The following is a 25,980-nucleotide window of genomic DNA, read 5'->3' as shown; positions in this document are numbered from 1 at the left end:
AAATTTTTAAAATAAATTTTACCCTAAAAAATTTTAAATTCTAATTATAAAATTGACATGAAGATTTTACTAAAATTTATTTAAAAAATTTGTTTCATTTCCGAATTGATATCAACTGTAAACAATTTTTTTTAAAAATCTGTCTCGGTGAAACTGTAACTGGATTGTCTGTTTTTAAATTTATACTTAAACTTAATCTTAATTAATTTTTGAAATTTTAATATTGCATTACAATTTAAAATCATTGAATATTTTAAAAAAATAAGAGGCACTGTCTGAGAATCACCTTAATGTATAAATGAATTTGTCTTTCGTTGATTGATTACTTTAATTATTTATTTTTTCTATTAATCAAAGAATTCAATTGGCAGCCCCCATTCTATCAATATCCGTTTCCCCTTATACATTTAATTAATCAATAAATTCCTCAATTTATTTAATAAATAAATAAATATCGATCTTAACAGTAAACCCTTCAATTGCTAGGTTCATTTAGACAAAAAATTCAAAACAATTTGTATGTTACGAATTACGTTTTTGAATTGCTTTAAGTGAAATATGGTGGCTTATTAAGACAGGAATTCAACAAGTGGAAATATTTTAAGTCTCTAGGTAATTGAATCATTTATTTAATAAAATAAATATTCAAATGTAATTATGATCCTGAAGTTAACAGACAGTTGATGATTTACGAGTTTTTTTTCAACGAATTAATTACAAAAATAAAAAAACTAAAAATATGCACATGTAGAAAATTTAAAAAACTATAAGTGCAATTTTTTCAAATATTTTTTTTTTTGTAATTTATCATGTTGGAAAAACTCCAAAAATTATTAGATCGTCGTTAACTTCAGTGTCATAATTTAATTATTATTTTATTTTAATTATTATGAGTGTAAGTGCAGCAAACAGTTGGAAATTTTTTAAATTCTTTGAAAATTAATAAAATGAATTATGATTATTCAAGAAATTATGATTATTCATTTTAACATAAATATGTAAAAAAACAAAAAAAAAAAAAGTAATTTTTTTAAAGCGCTAATTTTCATGAGTGAAATAGTTTATAAATTTAAAATAAGTAAATTAATTAATTAATTAAAGTAATAAAATTTTTTAAAATTCGAGTACTGGTTGTTCAATTATCAAGTACGCATTTTTTAATTTTCTTTCTTGTTACATTTCATTTATTTATTCAAAAATTTAAAAAATTGTCAATTATTGTCAGTTAAATTCATGAGTGTGAATATAGCAGACAGACAAATTTAAAACTATAAATAAGTAGAGTAAATAATTAATGAAATAAAATTTTTAAAAAATGGACATTTAAAAAATTTAAAAATTAATAAGTGCATTTTTCACAAAAATTATTTTTTAAATTATTTACTCTATTTATTTATAATTTTAAATTTGTCTAATGGCTGCTACAGTCACACTCATAATTTATAAATTTAAAATAAATAAATTAAAGTAATGAAATTTAAAAAAATATATGTGCCGATTCTTCACTTATACAAGCGCGGATTTTCAAATTTTTAATACTGACATTTTTTTCATAGAATTTAAAAAATTTCCACTTGTCAACACATTAATTTTTAGTGTCTCTAAAAACTTAATAATTTCCAAAATTTGAATTTACCGCCATTGCAGTGAACGTAGCAAAATAAAATTTAATTGAAATTATGAACACCAGGTCGCGTAAGTCGCCTGAAGGTGGCGCTGGATGTCAAAAAGAGCAGCACCGCCGTAGCTCGGAGTAAGAAGAAATAATACTGTCCATGAGTCCACGAGCGGAAGCGCGATCAAAGATGGAGATCTCGGTCCCCCCGACCCTCTAAAAGCGGTACGATAGAAACTTGCGCTGTTGAACAACGACACGCGGACCCGAAGGGCATCAAGGTACGCGCACGTTGCTCGGCCAGCACGCGGCCAACTGGTGCACCAGGATGGAGCTCCGCGTCGGCAGCAGGTACCGACTCGGACGTAAAATCGGGAGCGGCTCCTTCGGCGACATTTATCTAGGTAACTATGACTTCCTCAGGCTCCTTATTTCCCTTCCCCCACTGTAACTAGTCTTCCTCATATTATCACCATTACATTTATTTCTCTCCTTTCTCTTTGTTTCTCCCTCCTCTCACTCGCTCATTTAAATAACAATTCATTTTAAAATTCGTAATAATATTCTGTCAATAATAACAAAATATTTCCATCCCATACCATCTCCATACATCTGTTCCTACATAATAACAATAATAATAATAATAATACTGTTGTTTAATAACTGCCCTCCCATCAGTTGTTGCTACCCCACCAGACTATTCCATAACTTATTATTATTTTTCTTTGTTACATTAGGCACAAACATCTCGACAGGCGAAGAAGTCGCCATCAAGTTGGAATGCATAAAAACACGACATCCACAGTTACACATAGAATCAAGATTCTACAAGATGATGCAGGGCGGTGGTATGTACATACTCTCATCCAAAACGACAACAAACCAGTTGTTGCTATACGACAATTCGTCAATATATTTTTTACTGATTATCTATATTTTATTTTATTATTATTACTTATGCTTATGTTTTTTTTTTTATTATGATCAATGCACTAGATAATTTGATGATCTTGATGATTATAATTATTATTATTGTATGTAGTTGGAATTCCTGCTATAAAATGGTGCGGTTCGGAAGGTGATTATAATGTTATGGTGATGGAACTGTTGGGACCATCGCTTGAAGATCTATTCAACTTTTGCTCTAGGCGGTTTACATTAAAAACTGTCTTGTTACTTGCTGATCAAATGGTGAGTCATCAAGTTTTTTTTTTTCAGGTAGACTTATTGGTAAATAAATGCGGGAGGTAAAACACCTGGTACCCGATCACTCGGTGTATTTGTTTGGATATATTTTTGAAATTTAGTAAATATATGAGAGAGTGATAGTTTACTGGTTGGGTACTGGGTCTCTATATAAATTTTATGTGAATGTAGTAGACGTCAGATGAATTTTAAATTATTAATTAATAGAGTAAATAATTAATAAAATGAAATTTTTCTAAAATGCGCGTTTAAAAAATTTTCAAATTAATAAGTGCGTTTTTTTAAATTTTTTACTCTGTTTATTTATGTTTAAATGTGTCTGACTACTACAGTCACATTAATTGAATTAGTCATCTGGAAGTTGACAATTAACAATGGGAGGATTTTTTTCAAAGATTTAATTTAAAAGAAAAAGAAAAATATGCACATGTAGAAAATTTTAAAAACTACAGGTGCGATTTTTTGAAATATTTTTTTTTTTAATTTATCGTTTTTCAAAAATTATTAAACCTCGGCTAATTTATGAGTGTGAGTGTAGCAGACATCAGACAAATTTAAAATTATTAATAAATGGAGTAAATAATTAATGAAATAAAATTTTTTAAAAATGCGCATTTAAAAAATTTAAAAATTAATAAGTGCATTTTTTGAAAATTTTATTTCATTAATTATTTACTCTATTTATTTATAATTTTAAATTTGTCTGATGTCTGCTACATTCACACTCATGGCTACTTTTAGTATCATAAGTTTGAGACATTTATGAATTTTTGGTTTCGTTTTCAACATCAATTTAAAAAAAAATGCACATGTAGAAAATTTAAAAAGCTACAGGTGCAATTTTTTTTTTAATAATTGATTATTTTTAAAAAAATCAAAAAATTATTAGACGGCTAATTTCAGTCTTATTATTGATTATTTATTAAATATTTAATTTTTTAATTTTTCTATCGCGCAATTAATTCAAATTTTACCTACGAGTTATGCTCTACTTAATCTTACATCCAAGTGGGTCACGATAGTTTAACATCAGCCGCCATTTACAAGTATACAGCTAACAAAAAAAAATTATAATTCCTATAACGTCTGCACTGGTAATCAGTTTATATTTTACCTTTTGTAATTACATGCTGACCACGTTTATCAATTCCACAATAAGCTGAAAAAAAAAAAAAAAAAAAAACATTTATTTACAACAAATTACCGTTTTATTTATGATTCTGGTTAACAGGCGATAATTTTCGGATTTTTTTTCAACAATCAATTACAAAAAAAAAAAAACTAAAAAAATGCACATGTAGAGAATTTAAAAAACTATAAGTGCAATTTTTAAAAATATGTTTTTTTACAGTTCGTTGTGAAAAAAAATTTAAAAATTATCAAACGTCGGTATAATTTTTGTTTCAATCAAAAATTCATTGCGTTTATGTAACAATAAAATGCGCAGTAATTTATTTACCATACAAATCAATAAGACTTGAATATAAACATACATATATATCTATAAATAGATATATTTATTTATTTATCTTCGTTTAGATAATTACAAAAGACAAGGTTATTGACATGACATTAAGTTTATATTCTTGTTTGCAAACAAAGTGACCTTATCTTTATTTTATTTGACTAAGATTTCAAGTGCCATATACGTGATAATATTGCAAACAATAACTTTATTACAGCGATGATCATTAATTAAATTTATTTATCTTAAATGTTTTTTATATTTATTTATTTATTTAATTTTTCAGATAAGCAGAATTGACTTCATTCATAGCCGTCACTTTATTCACCGCGATATTAAACCTGATAACTTTCTAATGGGATTAGGAAAAAAGGGTAATCTCGTATATATTATAGACTTTGGACTTGCGAAAAAATATCGCGATAGTCGTACTCACAGGCATATACCCTACCGAGAAAACAAGAATCTTACTGGGACAGCTCGGTTAGTATCACATTTTTACATAAATTATTTAAAATTAATTATCAAAAAAAATTATTCTCAAGCTCATGGACAGTTAGCAATTTTCCAATTTTTTTTTTTTTGCCATATCAATTACGAAAAAAAATAAACTAAAAATATGCACATGTAGAAAAATCAAAAATCTACAAGTGCAATTTTTTAAAATATTTTTTTTTTTATAATTTGTCGTTTTTTAAAAATTAAAAAATTATGACGTCGGCTATCTGCAGTATCGTAAAAAAATGATTTTGAAGTTAACGAAAATTTCGGGATTTTTTTTTCCAATCAATTACAAAAAAAAAAAAAAACTAAAAAAATGGGCATGTAGAAAATTTAAAAATATACAAGTGCAATTTTTTAATAATTTGTCGTTTTAAAAAAAATCTAAAAATTACATGGGCTAACTTAAGTGAGGTAAAAAAAAAAGTAAATAATAATTTTCAAATTAAATTACAGGTATGCAAGTATAAATACACATATGGGAATTGAACAATCACGGAGAGATGATCTCGAATCACTAGGTTACGTGTTTATGTATTTTAACACTGGTAGTTTACCTTGGCAAGGATTAAAATCAGCTACCAAGAGACAAAAGTACGAGCGGATATCGGAAAAAAAAATGTCTACGTCCATTGACGAACTTTGTAAAGGATTTCCTGGTAAATATTTATTGTACTTATACGTAATCAATAATTTAATGTGTTATTGTGTAGGAGAAGGAAAAAAAAATGTTTATTTATTTATTTTAATTTGCAGTCGAGTTTGCTAAGTACCTGAGGTACTGCCGACAGATAAGATTCGAAGAGAGACCAGACTATTCATATCTCCGGCAGCTATTTCGCTCGCTTTTTCACCACGAAACTTTCACCTATGATTATGTTTTTGATTGGAATATGCTCAAGTTCGGTAATGTAAGGCAGCAAGCGTTGCCAGCAGCGCAGCAAGCACCTACACATTCTCAACCTGTTAACGTTCCGCTATCATCTGGAACAAATAACGAACAAGAGCACCCCTCTAGGTCAGTATTTATATAATAATAATAATTATTATTATTATAATTGTGTATATAAACACCTACGGTGTAAATTAATTATAAAATAACTTTATCCCTGATGCCGAGGATGTTAGGAGCTAAGGCTTCAGTTTATTAATAGAAACGTGTCGCGTTCGCGAAATCTATTTTAGTCTTGGGTCAATGCATCGCCAATGAGTATGTGAATCAAATGTTTTTGATATATAGCGCTAGCTGACAATTAATTTAATGTAAATGAATATTATGTAGGGGAGAGAAGGGCATATCGAGGTATCTCTGAAATTTAACAAAAAAAATTTTATTTCATCAAAGTCAATTTCATATCTAGTATATGTGTAATATTTTTGTCTAGATTATTCAAATAATATTTTTTCTGACTAATACTATCTGAAAATTGCACAAAATCATCTAATAAAAAATATTAAGTCAGACAGTTTGCTGATTAAAACATCGAGTAGGAAATCAATTTGATTTTTTTTCTTATCAATTTACAATAAAAGAACCCAGTGTCAAATTGTTTAAGACGGTTTTCAATAATCATCTTTAAAATATTGACAATTTTTTAAATTTTAACTAACTTTTAATAATTTTTTAATTTATTAGTTTAAGAAATATATTATTGCTTTTGTAAAAGTATCTTTTTTGAAATGTAAACTCTCTTAAATTTGTTACTTTGAAGTTAATAATAAATAGTGATTAACAATTACAAAATTGAGAGTTTAAAGTGAGTAGTTAAACTTTTTCAAGATTAAAAGTGTCAGTTGAAAAATGTTAATGACTTTTATTTTATGATAAAAAATATCAAAAACTTTTTTTTTCTTTGCATCCAATAATTATGTGAAATGTAATTTTTCTTTATGTAAATTACTTACAAGAGAATTTAATATCCAAAATTTTTTTTTCACTTTTTAGGGGGGGGGGTCTTCTTATCTTACCGCAGGGGGGATATCTTACCGCAAAAATAAATTTTTTTTTTTTTCAACGGTAGCAGGAATTTTTTCTATTTAGGGTAAAAGAGCTAGTACCCGATCACTCATGTATTTGTATAGATATATGTAGTAAAATTTAGTAAATATAGATCTACAAATACATGAGTGATCGGGTACTAGTTCTCTGAGCGGGTACTGGGTCTCTTACTTTACTTAAAATATCATTATGAAAAAAAAAAATTTAACGTATTTGAGTCTCCGAAAACTTAGTATTTCATTAAATTCTCCGTTTTGCCCCCCTTCTTTTTATATGTGTCTAAATACATAATTTTTTTATGCTTTGCATTGCGCGTGGTCATACAATTGTTTATATTTTTGTCATAGATGACTTTTTATTCATTAAATTTTTGACGTTTTATTTTTATTATATAGAAAAATTACCTAAGATTTTCTCGAATAATATATATATATATATATATATATATATATATATATATATATATATATATATATATATATATATATATACTCTGATAGCTACTTTAACTTGAAATTGACAGTAATTTGATGATTGAAATTACCGACAATTTGCCGACAATTTGACAGCAAAAATTGTAAAGAAAAATTTGCTGTCAATTTTTCCTCAATTTAGAAGTAATTTTTGTTATTAGACAAAAAGAACCCTACTAAAAGTTTCTTTTAATTTTTCGTCAAATGTAGGTCAACTTCGGGCTTTTCAAATTCGGTTAGTAAATTAACGTCAAATTGTATAGCAAGTACACTAATTTCCGTCAAAAACGAAAAAGCTCAAAGTTGGCGGACATTTGACGAAAAATTACAGGAAATTTTTGTTAAGTAAACTTTTGCTAAGCAACTGTGCTATTAAGGTATATTATATATATTAATATATTCATAAAACAATTTAATATTAAATTTATTCATTTTTGTAAGTGAATTCAATGTTATCATAAAAAGGAACTAGAAGAATTAATGGTGGTTTAGTCTGGGACGTCTGGGAAAAATAGACGAAAGAACGGGAAAAAATAATCTAGATGGTTGGTTAGCTCAAATGTAGTTAAGGTTTTTTCAACTTAGAGCAGTTGACGCGATATCAGAAGACGTGGGTTGATTTTCCAGACTAAACTGCCATTATTTTTTCTCAGTTCCTTTCTATAATAACATTAAATTCAGTCACAAAAAAAATATAAATAAGGTAAAAGCCCCCATACCCGCTCAGTACCATCAGCCGCTCACTTTAACTGTTTAAGGAGTTTTTTTATAAATTTTTATGAAAAAAAATTACAACTAAAAATATTATTATTGATTAATAATTATTTGTGAATCTAAATATATTAAAATATGACGAATCAAATTATTTTATAATAGACTATAAATTTAAATTAAATACTGTTTTCAAAATCGCGCTCAGCCGGACATTTTGTACTTTAACATTCATTCGTTAGATTAAATTTAGCTTACGTCAAATTTTTTAAGAATTGTTATAACTATATCTTATTAAATATATTTTTAAAATTCATGAAATTTTATATTATGAAAGAATAAAGTAGTATAATTTATAAATTATTTGTCCAAATCAATAAAATTATGATAGTTTAATTGATATTGTCTTTGAGCGACTATGGGGCCATGTGTTGATCGAGTAATGGTACATGACAACTTTTAGTGAGCGGCTATGGGTGCACTCAAGGACCTTATTTCAAAAATTAATAATAATTAATTATCAACATTATTCTTCAAACTAAAATTTTATTCTAATACTCGAAACTTGAAAAAATAACTATAAAAAAAAATATGGTTTTTCATTTTATTTATTAATTTATATTAAGTGATTTAATCTCACTCCAATGAAAAGTGAGCGGGTAATGGGGCTTTTACTTTATATTATTATTTATTTATTTTTTTTTTTTTGACTCGTTACAGAATTTACACGCGTCAATGTCTTGCAAATGCATCAGGTACTGGAGGCGGACCAACGGTAAGCACTTCGGGACGTCGTCAGAAGCACGAGACGGAGCAAGAGGAGCAAGATAAAAGCGATCTTCAAGGTAAAATACAATTCTACCAAAAGTTGTGCGCTAGCCAGCAGCAGGCAATCGCCGACCGTAGGAATGCGACAAGAACGACAAGCGGGCTGTCGCAAACAGTTAACCATGATCCAGCTGGTACTACTTCAAGTGCCTGTAGATTCAGCACATTCAAATCCGCGCCGGGTAAACCGATACCTGATCCCGATTCTATTGACTTATCAGCTCTTGGTTTGGAACACCGCGATAATAATATTGTACCTCGTAATAGAGTAGACGAGTATAATAATTCTGGACGATCACGTGATTGCTATCAACCAGGTGCTCCTCATCTACCGGAGAGAAGCACCAACGCGGAAGCGCATCGTATGGATAAACAGAGTTATTTTTTTCATGGGCATAAAACTCAGAAAAATGTAGATCGTAAATTGTCAAATGATATTGAGGAGTTTAATGACGATCATGCAGTTAAAACAGACAAAGAAATTCATTCATTTGATTACAATTTTTTAACAGACAGTTCTAAAGCCAGTAAAGTTGATTTATTTAAAAGTTATAAAAAAAATGACTATTCATTTTTAAAATCTGATAATAAAAATACACGATTAAATTCAACAGCAACAACAGCACCATCTCTTAGTAATAATTGTCGTAAAAAATTGATAAATGACTCAGGTAATATTGAGTTTACTGAAAGAGAAGGTGAATTTTTTAAAAAAACAAGCAATGAACTTCTCCAAGCAACGGCAACTGTTAAGCAACGAACGTTTTCATTTCGTAGTAAAAATAAAAATCACAAAAGTCTGGAATCATTAGACCCAAATCCAGACTACGGTAATATGGATGCCAAGAGTCTTGATAATTTTACTGATGATAAAAATAAAATATCATTTTTTCATAATAAACAGCGTAGTCTTGATTCTGGTGATAAAACTAAACAATCAAATGATTATTCAGCAGTAAAACGTAAACGTCCGAATTTCTTTACACGCGTCGGACGTAGTCTGCATTTTTTACCCCGAGACAAAGAACGTACCCAAGATTTATTTAAGCAGAATGAGCAAACAGTCGAAAGTATACAAGATGTTGATGATGATGGTGATAAAGATAAAGATAAAAATGAATATTTTTTACGTAAACAACAAGACAGTAATTTTTTTGAGGCTGCTCAGGTATTTGATACTAAGAGCGATTTTTTTTATGATGATCGCCCGAAACGAGAGCCATTGCAACTAAAATCAACTGATGTATTGAGCAATAATATTTTTGTTACGGGCGATGATTATGATGAAACAATAAGTAAGACTGCTGAAGAAAATGATAAATTAAGTTTTGATACTAATGAAAGTACGAGCGGTAATAAAGACAGTTTAGAAATTGGATACTCAATAAGTCAACTTGGAAGACTATACATTAAAAATATTACCAACAAAACTACTGACGGTCTACGGCCCACTGAAATAATTGACGCTGATAAAAATTACTTAGATTTTATCGGACGGACTGACTTTGACGTACTGAGTCACGTTGATTCGTTCAAGCGCGCAAAGCCACAGGGAAATTTTGAAATTTTAAAAGGCATTTTGCTTGATCTCTTTGTCTGTATCTGCATTTAAAACTTAAACTCTTTCAATAATTGTTGCGTTACCGCGTTTATTATTACTATTAAAATTATTTTAAATCGTAATTTTTATTTTAACTCGTTGATAATTCAATCGTCGATATACTTAAGATATTTTCATTCGTCAGTCGTAATTCGTTACGTTTTTTATTTTACGTCCAAATAAACTTTTTGTCCGTTTGCATTCATCATATATTATGTTTATTTTTAAATATATATATATATTCATTTTAATACACTGTTAAAAATTTTTTAGATTTTCGAGGATAATTGTCATAGAAATTTAATAAAATTTATAAATTTTCCGCATAATTAAAAAAATTAAAATTGAAAATAAAATGAGACTAATTAAAAAAAATTTGATGCAATTAATGAAGATATTGAGTCGGATTTAAATCAAAAAATTTTTAAATACAGTATTAACTTTTTTTTTTAATCGTAATAATTTTTTGTTAATTGAGAGTTTACTTAAAGTCTTGCTACGAAACTTCTTGTATTTAAAAAAAAATTATATATGGAAAAAAAAATGATTTTTAAATAATTATCAGTTTTTAATTGAATTGACTTATGGAAAAAATTGGAAAGAAATAAAATGAAATTTTTATTTTTATGACAATTATTACTTAAATTTTGGTGAATGTAAAAATAAAATATAAAGAACCCGTTTAAAAAAAATTGTTGAAAAAAGGTTGAAAAAGTGTTGGCTATTCTAAATTTCAGAACGTGACACAGTGAAGAACTTTTTTTAACAGGGGTTCGCACTTTTCTCTATTACACTCAAGTCCACGAACAGTACTATCTTTGTTGCACTTGTACAGTAAATGGAAACTTTGGCCGAGTTTTTCTCTTAAACAAACGAATGTTATGAAACAATCAAAGCGTACTTCGCTAGATTAGATAGTAATGCATCAAAGTACGATCTGTGTTTTGTGTTGAGAGATTTTGTTTCAGAAAAAAACCCAGCCGAAAATAACTAATAACTCCTGTTAAACGATTTTCAAACTTTGGAAAATACAAAGAAAAAAACGATTCGGCTTAGGACTGTCAATTAACGTTTTGTAAACTTTTTTTGACTTTATTAAAAGTGTTGGGTTTCATAATTTATTTCAGTGAAAAATACTTTCAAAAAAAGCTGATTTCGAACTATTTTTAAATGTTTTTTTTAGCATGTCTCAATAAAATTAGGATATTCATTAATCTTTCTCTTGAATTTTTAAAAATTTTTTAAAATTTGCTGTGCCGCATTTTGAAGTTTAAATGTCATCGCTTTTTCAGCAATTTTTTACCCGGGAATTTAATTTATATTTTATATTTCTGACTGATTTTAACTTTTTATAATTTCCTTTAAATTTAAATAATAATTTTTAACAGTGTATACATAGGGTAGAAATACTATTTTTGGCACTTTAAGGCCAGTTTTGGACACTTGAAAAATTCAAATAAATTAATTTAAAAAAAACGCAATGACAATAATTTTTAAAATGCGTTCATAGGTACTTTCATCCCACTATTAAGCCGGAAATTTTATTTTATACTTTTCCATCAATTAAAAGAAAGTATTGAATGTCCAATAGAGCAGTGGCCACCTATGGTATTTCTACCCTATATCCTCTTTTATCAAAAAAATTTAAAAAAAATATATATGGGTTTAATGATTCGCAATGCAATTTTTTTCTCATAAAGGCCATTCTCAGACAGCATCCTCCACTTTGTAAAAATTTTCAATGACAACTATCATGACCGTATAAAAATTTTTTCAATTAATTAAAGAAAATGATAAGCTCCTGAAATATAGATTTAAAAAAAAATTACTTACAGTTAAGGAGGTTCGACTGAACCTAGTGAGTCAAAGTAGTGTATGAAGCTGAAGCTAGGGCCGTAATAAGTAGCGGCCACGCAAAAAATTGCTGGCTGCTACTTATTATAGCCGCTAGCTTCAGCTTCGTAAAGTAGTGTTTAAATTTTTAGTTTGTTAAATTCTCCTAATAGCTATGAAAATTCATCATTTTAATTTATCATAACATAACGAATTCATAAATTAATATTTATTACTTATTTTATTAAAGAAAGTAATGAAATTACTTGGTTATTTTTGACTTATATGATTTAATAAAAAGATTTGGCAACAGCGCGTTCTAACTTCTTACACATCGATATTCAAATTAAAGCGGGAAAAATTTATTTTTAATCTCGTCTCTATTATTAATGTATTTCTATCTTTGTTTTTGCTCTCAGCTGCTTCCGCGACGTTGCCAAACCCTCAATAATTTGTATCTCTGTCGATGAACGAGATTAAATAATAAAGTTTAACTTGAATTATTTAAATAATTACAACGGTAACACTATATTGTTTAAATCTTATCATATTCCAAAAATGTTCAAGTTTATGGCATGTGGTTTTTTATTTCTTAAACTTGGGAGGTTAATAATGAAAAAAATCGAATAAGTCACGACGGAAGCTTGTCCGCCATAAGAGTCTGTGTATATACTTTAAAAACGTCATTTTTAAATCTTTTTTTCTAAAAAACTAGCCGGTGGACCATATTCGAATTTAGAGAATACATAGATAATGTACTTCTTTACATGTATACTAAGTTTCAAATCTTAAAGTTGGACAATTCTTTTTACATTAGATTCGGTCGAACTTCCTTAAACAAAATTTGTTAAATAAATTTTATTAAAATTTCCATGTCAACTTTATAATTCAAATTTTCAAACTGTTGGTTAAAATTTAATTACAGAATTCCATTCAGCTCTCAATTGAAAATAACTGCAAGTAATTTTTTTTAAATTCCCTATTTTCAAATTGTCGTTTTTGCAATTAAGGTTCCAATAATTTTTTTAATTAATTAATTAATTAATAAATTAATAAAATTTTAATACAACTTTGACAGCTGAGTCATTGAATATTTTTAAAAAGTGGGGATACTGTCTGAGAATGCCCTTAATTTAATTTAAGCAACTCGGTTAATTAGTCAGTAGTTTTTTTTTTTTTTTCTTTTTTTTTTAATTATTTTTTTAAAAATAATTTTTAAGATAATCACGCGACATGCGTACACGAGTCATGCCAAACTATACCAATTGACAATATGTATTAGAAATAAACTATTTTTTCGTGTACATACCATCAAATTAATAGAACTATTACGCTTTAAATTAGATAAAAAAAATCAATTAAAGTAAAATAAATTGCTTAAGAATTCATTCAACTATAATTCGCAAGACCAATAATCATTATGCTAATGAATTTTTTTTGTTTGTTTATAAAAATGCATAAAATCAAAGATTTTAATACTCGTGTAGTTTAGATTTATAACTTTTATCAATACGATTTGATTTCATGTGTTCTTTTTACTGTCATATATATTTATATTTATATATATTATTTTGAATTATCGATTATTGGTAATTGATTTATTTAAAAAAATAAATAATGATATTAATAATAATAACAACAATAATATTAATAATTAATAATTAATACTCTTAATGGACTGACTGAATAGCCTACGAATGACTCGGAAAATTATCGTTAATTTTTTATTTAATATAAAAATTTGCTATAAAAAAAAAAGAAAAAGAAAACAAAATAAAATAAAATAAATAGTGAATTAATGTTCATGTCGCAATCACGCACACTTTCGTTAATAAGTTCATTGATTGTATAATTAAATGAGTAGAATAATGCCAGTACATGAAGGATTAATTACTGGCTGTAATTATTGACGCTTTTAATTATTTTATTACACGAGTTCACTGATTTTAAAAAAAAAGTGAGAAGAAATTTAAAATGCAATTGACTCAGGTATACATTTGCTAATTTGAATTAAATAATAATAATAATTGACCTTCATTACTGCATTTTTCTATTTATTATAAATTAAAAAAAAAATAAGACGTGTTTCTTTCTTCTTTATTTTTGCCCATTTATTAATCAGTCTCATATCATCTTTTGTAAAATGACTGTTTTTAAGGATGATTAAAAGAAGGTAGAAATAAATGTTTTTCCATTCAAGGATTGGTTTGTTTTTTTATTTATCTCACTTTACTCCATATATTATATATACATTTTTTTTTATTTTTAAATATAAATCCTAGTCAAAATTTTTCTCACTTGGCTTGAATGGAAAAACCACGGCTTTAAAATTGTTAATTTTATTTTTTCAAATATTTCGCGGGAATTTTTTATTTAGATTTTATATTAATCATTTACAGTCATTCATATTCATGTTTGTAGTTTTTTTTTTTATTCATTCATTTACTTATTTTTTATCTAGACAATTTAATTATTTATTTTCTTTTCCATTTGAACGGCCAAGCGCGAAAGATATCCCAATAAAAAAAATTTATTGTGTATTTTATGGAAAGCATCAGTTGTCTGTACTGTTTTTGATTAATGTCTACAATATTTTTTCGTACATTATAAATGTTTACTGCTCTGTTACCTACTAAAATTTATTGTCTATGGTTTGATTGCTTATAATTATAAAATATATAATTTAATTGCATAGTAAAATTATTGCAAGCTATTTTATGGTCTATTTAAAAATAATTCATGGTGTTCTATTGATTACTACCCGTGTAAAAAAAGTTCGTTTCAAAAATGTTCCTGACATTAAACTTCTAAAATTGAGACAATTCTGAACTTTGACTTTAAAATTTTTGAAACTCTAAAATAATTACAAATGTGAAAAATTTTAAACTAGTGTAGATTATTTTTGCGGAGTTTAAATTTTTTTTTTGAAATTTTTGAAGCAAAAATTATTTGAATTGAAAATTTTGTAAGTTCATAATTAGTTCCAATCACTATTTTTGGATGATTACGAAAAGTGAAAAAAAATAACTGACCTTCCCAAAAATTTCTAATAAAAGTCAAAAAACATTCATAAATATTTTCAAATAATTTTTGTTTTTGTGCCTTATCTGAGTAATTTTGGTGCGAGTCGTAGATGTTCATAATTTTTAATTTTTTTTTTTAATTTTTTTCAAACCCAAAAAATTGTCAAATCCAATTGTTTTTACTCAAAAAATTTAAAAAAAAATCCGCAAGAATAGCCTACGCCTGAAAATTTTTCACTTTATAATTTGTTCAGTTCGGAAAATGTTCACCTTAAAGTTGACTTGAGAAAAAATCACAGGTGATCTGAAAAATATCAGAAGTCTTCCCAATAGTAAAACCTGTGGTCCATAATAAGATACTGGATTGAATCTCATAGTTGATGCAGGAAATATAATCAGGTCACTAATTCCTAATAGAAAATTCTGCCAAGTTTTTCAGTTATGACTGTAACTACCTTAGTTTTTTTTTTTTTTTTCAAATAAACTGTTTTTCTTTTTCAAATAATCGGTCGTGACCATTGATAATTTTCCTTACCAACTACTTGATTTTCTCAGCAAATAAATCAGAAGATCTACATTAATTAGATATTTTTTTGATATTACACAATTAAATAGTAATCAATTAAACATCATGAAATATTTTTTAGTAGACAACAGAACAGCTTGCAATAATTTTTGTATACAATTAATTTATATATTTAATATTTATGTAAAAAATGGAACCTGAAGTTAGAAGACAATTAAAAATTTTTAGATTTTTTTTTAACGAATCAATGAAAAAAAAAAACTAAAAATATACACATGTAGAAAATAAAAAAAACTACAGGTGCAATTTTTTAAAATATTTTTTTTTTTAATTTATCGCTTTAAAAAAAAATTCAAAAATTAACGTCGGCTAACTCAAGATACTAATTTAGCGAACGTCTAATAATTTTTGAATTTTTTTAAAAACAACAAATTATAAAAAAAAAAAATATTTTAAAAAATTACACCTATAGCTTTTTAAATTTTCTACATGTGCACATTTTTAGTTTTTTTTTTTTTTATAATTGACTTGTTGAAAAAAAAAATCGAAAATTGCTGATTGTTTGTTAGCTTCAAGACCATGACTAACTTCAGTATCATAATAAATTTTAGTATGCAACTGAGTAATAAAAATTTTAGTGTACAAAAAAGTATTCTAGGCATTTGATTTATTCAGCAAAAAAAAAATGCAGGCAACTGATGCCTCCTTTTATTTTATAATTCTTATTATTTATTTTATAATAAAAGTGATAATTACAATAGTTTAAATAAATAGGGTCAAGTGGTGGGTATTCTTCAATATTTACAAAAGTTTTTAAACCTCGTGTTAAATAAAAAGTTTTTTGCTTTACATTTTATTCATTGCATGGTTGATTTTAAAAAAATCATTTACATTCTTAAATAAATATATTAATTAAATTACTTTGCACGATTCATACACTGTAATTACAAATGTTTTAATTATTTTGAAATTCCATTGTTGAAATTATTTAAAAAAAAAATTATTATTATTAATATTAATTAAAATAATTGTTCTTACAGTGTTGCCTTAATGACAAAAAAAAATTGTCGCAGGTGATGAATTGATGGATTTCCTAAAACTTTTATTGAAACCAATTTAATATGGCATGAAAAAATTGCATTGAACCCAAACAAATACATAATAATTATGATAATACAATAAAAAAAAAAAAAAAGTTAATGAATAATTAAATTAAAAAAAAAAAAAATCCTCAAATATTATTTTTGAGTTTAAATTTTTTCAGCTTTTTTTTATCTTAATGATCACTCTTTCAGCGGGCGGTACTGATGGTCATGAAAAGCGGCGAGTCAGCATAAGATTACATCGTAACACAGCATCAGCTGCTGCTGAGATGCAGCCAAAACCCAAGTGAGTTATATTTTATTAAGCACATTCATTATTTTATTTGGGATGTTTTTTTTTTTTAATTTATTAAATGGTTAAGGCTGCACTTGTACGCTATATCATCCCTTTTATAATTATTGTTATTATGCACTGAGAAAAAAATTACTTTTGCTATAATTAATTAATTCTTAGTCCAAAAAATTAATTTATAAAAAATTTTAAATAAAATTATTTTTTTACTAAAGAAATTACAATTTCTTTTACTTAGAGATTTGTTGAAAAAAAAAAAATCACTTGTTAGGAAATAAAATTGAAAAATTTTTTTGGAAAAATTTTAAATGTCTGTTGATAAAAAAAATTTCTTGCATTTATACTGATAAAAATTTTTTCGATTTTGAGAAATAATTGTCGTAGAAATTTGATAAAAATAATTATTTTTATATAAAAATTAATTTGTTCGGATGTTTAACAAACTGAAGCATAATCTTTAATGAAAATACAATAAGACTATAAAAATATATGTTCTGTATGTAAATCTATCAAAAAATTGAATTTGGTTTGAATTTTAAAAAAATTTTAAATACAGTAGTCTTTTTTTTAAAAGCCTTAATTAGTTTTTAATAATCGTGAGTTTATTGAGGTCTTGCTATGAAATTTTTTGTATTTAAATACTAATTATACATAAAAAAAAATAATTTTAAATTAAAATAATAGTTTTCAAATAACTAGTAGCTTCAAAATTAATTGACTTACGGACAAAAAAAAATGTGATTTTAATTCTTATAACGTTGTTTTAAATATCACTGAAAATTTTTAATAGTGTACATATTTTATTGGTTTTAATAATACAAGTATTGATATAAGATTTTTTTTTTTTTTTCTTAAATATTTTATTTTCTAATAAGTAAATTTTTTTGGTAATTTATTACACAAAACATTTTGTAATTATTTTAGCTAGAAATTAATTTTATTACAAATTAACAGTAAATTATTTTTTTGTATCACGAAAATATTTTATTTTTATAAAAGTAAATTTTTCCTCAATTTCTCGTGTGAAAAAAATTTGTTTCAAAAAGATTATAAAAAATTTCGGCATGTGGAACTTCGAAACTTGAGACAGATTAGGAATTTTTTTGAACTTTTGTAATTTTGATAGTAAAAAAAAAAGTTAATCTAGAATTTTATGTGAGCGAATTTTGAGCAAAAAAAGAACGTTTTTGAAACATATTTCTTAAAACGAATTTTCACTACATTTTACCCCCATTTCAAAAAAGTTCAAAAACCTCAAATTAAGAACTTTTTTTATTTCTATGGATCTATTGGTTTCTAATGAGAATTTTTTCAGAACGAAGGTAAAATGTAGTAAAACATTTTCAAAAACTCTCTTTTTTTACTCAAAATTCGCTCCTATAAAATCTTAGATAAACTTTTTTCTTTTTATTATCAAAATTACGTTCAAAAAAAGTTCTAATCTGTCTCAAGTTTAATCGTGACGAATTTTTTTGCGATATTTTTAAAACGAATTTTTTTATACACACATGGAGAGAAAAGAATAGTTCTGATTCCTATGCTAGAATGGTAACCATTACTATGCTACATAGTAACAAAGATTTTTGTGAAAATCCTGAGTGAATTTGTTGGGAAAAATCTTTAGAAGTGGCAAAAATATGAGTGATAGGTTATTCGATGCAGAATCGACTTTGAGCAAGATGTGTTTTTTATTTTTTTTATTCATCAAAATTTTGATTTTTTGTTAACAAAAAACACAAACAAACTACAGAATCTTAGCTTTTTGTTAACAACTCAATAACTACAAGCAATATCGAAAATCTAAAAAAAAGATTCTTAAAAAAGAGGAAATTTCTGAAAAAAAGTCTTGACTTCCGCGCAGCTGCTGTCACATGGCGCAGCGAGATCAAAGTAATACTCACTCATATTTTTGCCACAATTCCAAAGATTCTTTCCAACAAATTCACTCAGGATTTTTACAAAAATCTTCGTTACTGTGGCATAATAATGGTTACCTTTCTGCATAGGAATCAGAACTATTCTTTTCTCTCGGTGCAGGTTATCAATAATCATAATTTAAAAAAATAAATAGTATCTCTTAGTTATAATACTCATAAATAATATAATATAGTTTGAATAATTTTCTATCTTGCACTTTTCACACGTACAGTAGTTTTAAATGGGTCGCTATACCGTGGCATGGTTCTATTCTATTAATTCCCGGGTACACGAGTCTATTATCTAGTATCTATTATCATCATTACTATTAATGTTATCTATTACTATTAGATTAATGTAATTGAAAAGTAGTATTTAAAAATTATAATTACCCGATCGCATGATTAATTAAAAATTAAATAAAAAGTCTTCTAGTCTAATTATTACCGTAAAGTAAAACGTTTGAATGAATAACAGAATTTTTTTTTATTTCTTACATTGATTTTTCCAGGTAAACTGCAACAATTGTAGTAAAAAAAAAAAGGAAATCGCGTTGAATTCATACAGTGGGACTAAAAAAATCTTTTGACATTGAATGCTGCGAAGTGAAAAGCTGCGAAATAAAACTTCTATGCCATGGTATAGAGAAGACTCTTATCCGTGAAAAGATTTTTAAAAAACAAATTAATTTATCAGAATATAAAACAACGAGAGAATTGATTTTATATATTAAATATTTAAATATAATTATGTACAAGATATTTCGGTTAATTTTTTATATTAATAATGAATCAAGCTATTTATTATTAATAAGAAAATAATTATGAAATTCACTGATCAATCTCTCAGTTGTTTATACTCCTGACGTAATTAGCATAAGGGTTGATATAGTGGTTGGTTAAAACAGACTTATGATTAAAAAAAATTTTGTAAAGCATTAGCTATTTAAATTTATATATAAAAAAAAAAAAAAAAAAAAAAAAAACATTGATACGAGTCTCAGTCTTTTTAAAAAATTAGTACTTGTGTTATTGTCAAGTATTAATGAGCAGTAACTCGCCTAATGTTGCTGTTTGTGTATGATTTGTTTTGGAAGCGCCAATGTGACGGCAATGGCTCCACTAACCCAAGTGGCCAAGCAGGCAAACGTTCAATACAACAAGTAAATCAACGACAAAAAAAAAATGTTAAAACTCGAGGCTTGTCATCTGCTGCTGCTAGTTCTGCTGGTGCTCGTCAAGCTCGAAAATGAATCGATATGACCAAGATAAAGTATCGATTTTATAATTAATTACTAGATTATTTTTTAAATGTTCCGACAGACAAATTTTAATTTTAATTATACTCGATATGCCTTTTTTTTTAATTGGCTGCATTTTTTTGCTCGCCCCCGTTTTTTTTTTTTTTTTTTTTTTTTAAATATTTTGTTACATTTATGGCTGAGTGGTTGTAAGATTTAATTGTGAGTGTTTACATTATAAATGAGTGAATGTTAATTAATAATGTCACTAATGTATGGCTGAATTTTTTTTTTCGATCGTGTTAGTATTTTTTTTTTTTTTTGGTCTGAAAATTGAGTAGACTTTTTTTTAAATGCTCATTTTATAAATATAAAAATATTATTTTGTATGTCCATTTAATGCAAGTATACTTCAAAGTATAGGAATTTTGAAAAAAAAGAAGGAAAATTATATAAAAACAGATAAATGCTAACGCTAAGAGAATGAGAACTTGACGACTGAAATATTTTTTATCGACCAAGTGACAAGCTCTCACTTATATTATTTAACTTTGCTATATTATATAAATGCGTAATTTATAATAAAATTAATTGTAAACGAATGATAAAGATTGATTTATACGCGGAGAGAAAATTATGATCGTTTCTGGTACGTTTATGAAATATTGGTTCATAATGTTATGGTAATAATTACTGAGAAATTATGGGATACACGTACATTTCCGGAAAAAGTTTCTAAATCTATGGGAACAATTTATATAACTATGGTAATAGGTCCTATACTGTATGGTAACTGAATTATGGTAATTATTACCACAATGAACAGTAATTATTACTATAATATTATGGTAATGGTTACTGTAATATACGGTAATGATTACTGTAATATTATGGTAATGATTACTACAATACTACGGCGATGGTAACCATAATATACGGTTAGGGTTATCATAAGAATATGAAAATGATTATTATAATATACGGTAATGCTTACTACAAAATACAGTCATTTTTACTGTAATATTATGATAATCGTTACTATAATATTATAATAATTATTACTATAACATATGGTAACGGTAACCATAATAATACGGAGAGAAATGTCAAGTAAATAAGTTTATGCAGCACAGTAATATTTACATTACTCTATAGTTTGTGTCTTGTCGTTCTTATGTGACTGCTTACACCAACTATAGAGTAATGTAAATATTACTATGCCGCATAGGCATATTTACTTGACATTTCTCTCCGTGTATAAAAATGATTAACATAATATACGGTAATGCTTACTATGAAATACGGTAATAGTTGCTGTAATATTGTGGTAATGGTTACTATAATATCATGGTAATGGCTACTATAACCGACGGTAATGGTTACTATTATACTAGGATAATAGTTACCATAATGAATGGTAATGATTACTATAATATTATGATAATTATTACTATACTAAATGATAACGGTTACCATTATTTTTATGGTTGCCGTTCCTATTTCCTATAACTGATATTTAAAAAAAACCGGTTACCATACATTGTGGGAACCATTCCCATTATATATTTGTAATTGTTACCATGCAATTATCTCCGTCTAATAAACAAGATATTACTTTTGCGTATAGTGGCTAATAATAATAAAATTCACAATAATTATTTTTTATTTCGATTTGTATAAAAAATAAAATATAAACAAAATTATTATACTACGAAAAAATAAATAAATAAATAAAAAAAAAACAATACAAAATAATAAGAATCGTGATAAAATAAAAAAAATAATAAATGTATAAATATAAGATGTCATGAGTGATTTTTCTAAGTAGATAAATTTTTGTGTTTTATTTTTTGGTCATGCGACAAAAAATATCACCGCCGCTAATTATTACCGCTGTTATTAATTGATTGATTAACTAATTGAATAATTAATATTATAATAATTATAATTATTATTATTATTATTATTATTATTATTATTATATTTAATGCCAATCACTACATTATTATCATAAGTTTTAATTATGCTGGAATATTAGTGCCGGTTTTCCCGAAATTAAATTTTTTAAAATTCATTCAAATACAGGGTACACAGAAAAAATGGATTTTTTGACATAAAAAAAATTAACTCACCTCAAAAAAATTTTTACTTGCCTCAAGTTGAAAACCAAAATCCTCTTAAAAGGAGGTTCGACTGAATCTAATGTAAAAAGAATTTTCCAACTTTAAGATTTGAAATTTAGTATACATATAAAGAAGTACTTATCTATGTATTCTCTAAATTTGAATATGGTCCACCGGTTAGGTTTTTAGAAAAAAAAGATTTAAAAATGACGTTTTTGAAGTTCTTATACACAGACTCTTATGGCGGACAAGCTTCCGTCATGACTTATTCGATTTTTTTCATTATTAACCTCCCAAGTTTAAGAAATAAAAATCCACATGCCATAAACTTGAATATTTTTAGAATATGATAAGATTTTAACAATATAGTGTTACCGTTGTAATTATTTAAATAATTCAAGTTAAACTTTATTATTTAATCTCGTTCATCGACAGAGATACAAATTATTGAGGTTTGGCAACGTCGCGGAAGTAGCTGAGAGAAAAAACAAAGATAGAAATACATTAATAAGAGAGACGAGATTAGAAATAAATTTTTCCCGCTTTAATTTGAATATCGATGTGTAAGAAGTTAGAACGCGCTGTTGCCAAATCTTTTTATTAAATCATATAAGTCAAAAATACCCAAGTAATTTCATTACTTTCTTCAATAAAATAAGTAATAAATATTCATTTATGAATTCGTTATGTTATTATAAATTAAAATAATGAATTTTCATAGCTATTAGGAGAATTTAACAAGCTAAAAATTTAAACACTACTTTACAAAGCTGAAGCTAGCGGCCGTAATAAGTAGCAGCCAGCAATTTTTTGCGTGGCCGCTACTTATTACGGCCCTAGCTTCAGCTTCATACACTACTTTGACTCACTAGGTTCAGTCGAACCTCCTTAAAATTTTTATCTTCAGTTCATAATGCAAAATATTTTTTGCGCTAAAAAATCCATTTTTTTCTGTATAGAAGTGCCATTTATGGCCACTACTCTTTTTTTTCGACATTCAATACTTTATTCTAATTAACGAAAAATTATGAAAAAAAAAACATTCTAGTATAGTAATTAAATCGTCTTTGGACGAATTAAAAAAATTAATGTTGTCATTGCGTAAATTAAAATTTATTTCATTCAAATTTTTGAAGTGACCAAAAATGGCACCTCTCCTATAAAAACTATTAATTGTAATGAAATTGTACCCTGGTATTTAACCTTAGTCCACTTAAACTAGATAAATTAAATTTAAAAGCGATTACAATAACGACGTTCCAAAAATTTTTATAACCGCGAATATTTGAAGTTATAAAATTAAAAAGTTATATTTTAATACAAACAAAAAAGTTTATTAAAATGAATTTTTTTGTGTTAGTTAATTATTAAATTTAAAAATAACTGATTTATACCATCGGCATTAGAATAATTAATTTTAAAAGATATTTTTATCGAAAAATAGCAATTATATAAAATTAATTATTTTTACTTCTACTTGAAAATTAAAAAAATTTAAGTCTGGTTTCGAATAAAAAGTTTTAAGTAAAAACATGAATTTTCTCAAATAATTATCTAAAAATTTATTATTTTATTGCAAATTACAGGCCAATATTTAACGCATTTAATTACAAGATATAAACACTGCCAGTATAATTCCAAGCGTCGAGCTGATTATTTTCCAAAATGTCTTGTATTTTCTAACCTTCATAGATTGACTGAGCTTTTTAAAATGTTATCTTTCAATACTCCATTTGTTTTAAGAATCCTTCAAAAATTCATAAATCTTAAATACTTCAGTGTAACCGGCACTTCCTGTGTAAAAAAATTTTTTTCCAAAAACATACATGGCAGTAAACTTACAAATTTGACACAATTCTGGTTTTTTTTAACATTTTTGGATTTGAAAAAATTATAAAGTGAACAATTTTCAGGTGTAGGCTTTCCCTGCGCGCTTTTTTAAATTTTTTCAACAGAAATAATTTGATTTGACATTTTTTTGAATTTTAAGTACATTAAAAAAAAAAGGAATTAATTAGGAATTATGAACATTTACGACTTTTACCATAATCACCCAGGTATAAGGCAACAAAAAAAATGACGAAAATTCGAAAATATTTATGAACATTTTTTTGATTTTTATTTGAACTTTTTGAAAAAGTCTATTTTTTTCACTTTTCCTACTTCGTGGATCCAAATTAGGTTCATTACCGCATTTTAAGCGCAAAATACCGTATTCTGCTGTAAATTTACTGTAATTTAGGAAAATTGCATTGGAAATGCGATAATTTTCAAAAGAGTCCGGTAAATTATGTCAATTTACTGCAAGTTCCGGCTTCTTTTACCGTAGCACAGTCAAATACTTGACATTACGATAACACTCCGTAATTTTGCAGTAAATCTGCACGTTCGTGATAAAAAATACCGCAAATTTCCGGTAAAATACTGCACTTGTACCGAAAAATACCACAGGATTGCCACAAATTTACGACGAATTACTGTAAAATTCCGTATTTTGCCGTAATTGTCCCGAATACCATAAATTACGATAATTACCGTAATTCAGGTCTGCCAGTTTTTTTTAAACTTATTAAGAACTAACAAAGTTGTCAATTCAAATCATTTTCGCTTAAAAAATGAAAAAAAAAAAAAAAAGCTCACACCAATTGAAAATTTTACACATTTGTAATTATTTCAAAATACTAAAAAATGTTCAACTCAAAATTCAAAATTGTCTCAATTTCGGAAGTTTACTTTCAGGAACATTTTTGGAACAAATTTTTTTTATCATGCATTTTTTTTTTTTTTTTTTTTTTTTTTTTTTCAAAATTAACGGCCTATTAAAATAGTAAAATTAAAAAAAATTAAATAGATAAAATAGAGGCAATTAATTGGAAATTAAATATAAAAAAAAAAAAAGTGGTAATGGCAATTATTTCAAAAATGTATAATCGCTGTAACTAATCAAACAATTTGTATATATATTATATACAACTCATTAATTAAAAATTAACATTATAAGATTTATTATTAATAAAGTTAAGTATAAAATATAAATAAAAATATAAACGTAATAAATATGCAAACGAATGACTTTAATATGTCAGGTATACAGATAGCAAGATTTAATATTATTGTAAACTTTGCGTGTACTATACATATATAAAAAAAAAAACGAAAAAGTTAACAAATCTGATTAAAAACTTTGAATCCGATTGAAAGTCGATCAGTTTCAATCTGTCAATAAATTATGCAATAAGTTCCCTAGCGGACTCCAGTTTAATTTGGAAAATAATTCATTTTTAAGATTATTTTTCATAGAATTTTTCGATAGGGTTCAATTGGTTTCAATCTGAATTTTTAATCAGAGAAGATTACGGATCTTTGATCAGCTTTTTTTTTATAAAATTAATAATTTATATACATTTAAATATATTTGACTGCGCCTAATAAAATTGATATATTTTTTGGTCCCATACGGAAATTACGTTGAGTGTAATATAAATAAAATTGGGTACTAAGTTGGGCCTTTCAACTCAATTACAA

At 26.1% G+C, this 25,980-nt stretch overlaps 1 protein-coding gene across 3 annotated transcripts; it reads left to right on the top strand.

The window, feature by feature from the left end:
* The first annotated feature begins 1,763 nt into the window (after positions 1–1,763).
* On the top strand, positions 1,764–20,458 carry LOC103569069 (casein kinase I). Of its 3 annotated transcripts, none has more exons than XM_053738933.1 (9): positions 1,764–2,019; positions 2,353–2,463; positions 2,658–2,806; positions 4,573–4,769; positions 5,244–5,446; positions 5,544–5,805; positions 8,691–8,815; positions 17,076–17,170; positions 20,186–20,458. In XM_053738933.1, the coding sequence occupies exons 1-9, from the start codon at positions 1,944–1,946 to the stop codon at positions 20,342–20,344; spliced, it is 1,377 nt and encodes a 458-aa protein (XP_053594908.1). In that variant the 5' UTR covers positions 1,764–1,943; the 3' UTR covers positions 20,345–20,458. The 3 variants fall into 3 exon arrangements, with proteins under 3 accessions (XP_053594908.1, XP_053594909.1, XP_053594910.1); XM_053738934.1 differs by having other exon boundaries at positions 17,076–17,169; positions 20,189–20,346; XM_053738935.1 differs by having other exon boundaries at positions 1,765–2,019; positions 17,076–17,169; positions 19,604–20,278.
* Positions 20,459–25,980: the final 5,522 nt, after the last annotated feature.

The sequence above is a fragment of the Microplitis demolitor genome, chromosome 5, assembly GCF_026212275.2.
Source record: "Microplitis demolitor isolate Queensland-Clemson2020A chromosome 5, iyMicDemo2.1a, whole genome shotgun sequence".
NCBI classification, from domain to species: domain Eukaryota; kingdom Metazoa; phylum Arthropoda; class Insecta; order Hymenoptera; family Braconidae; genus Microplitis; species Microplitis demolitor.
This window is presented reverse-complemented; position numbering and strand designations above follow the sequence as displayed.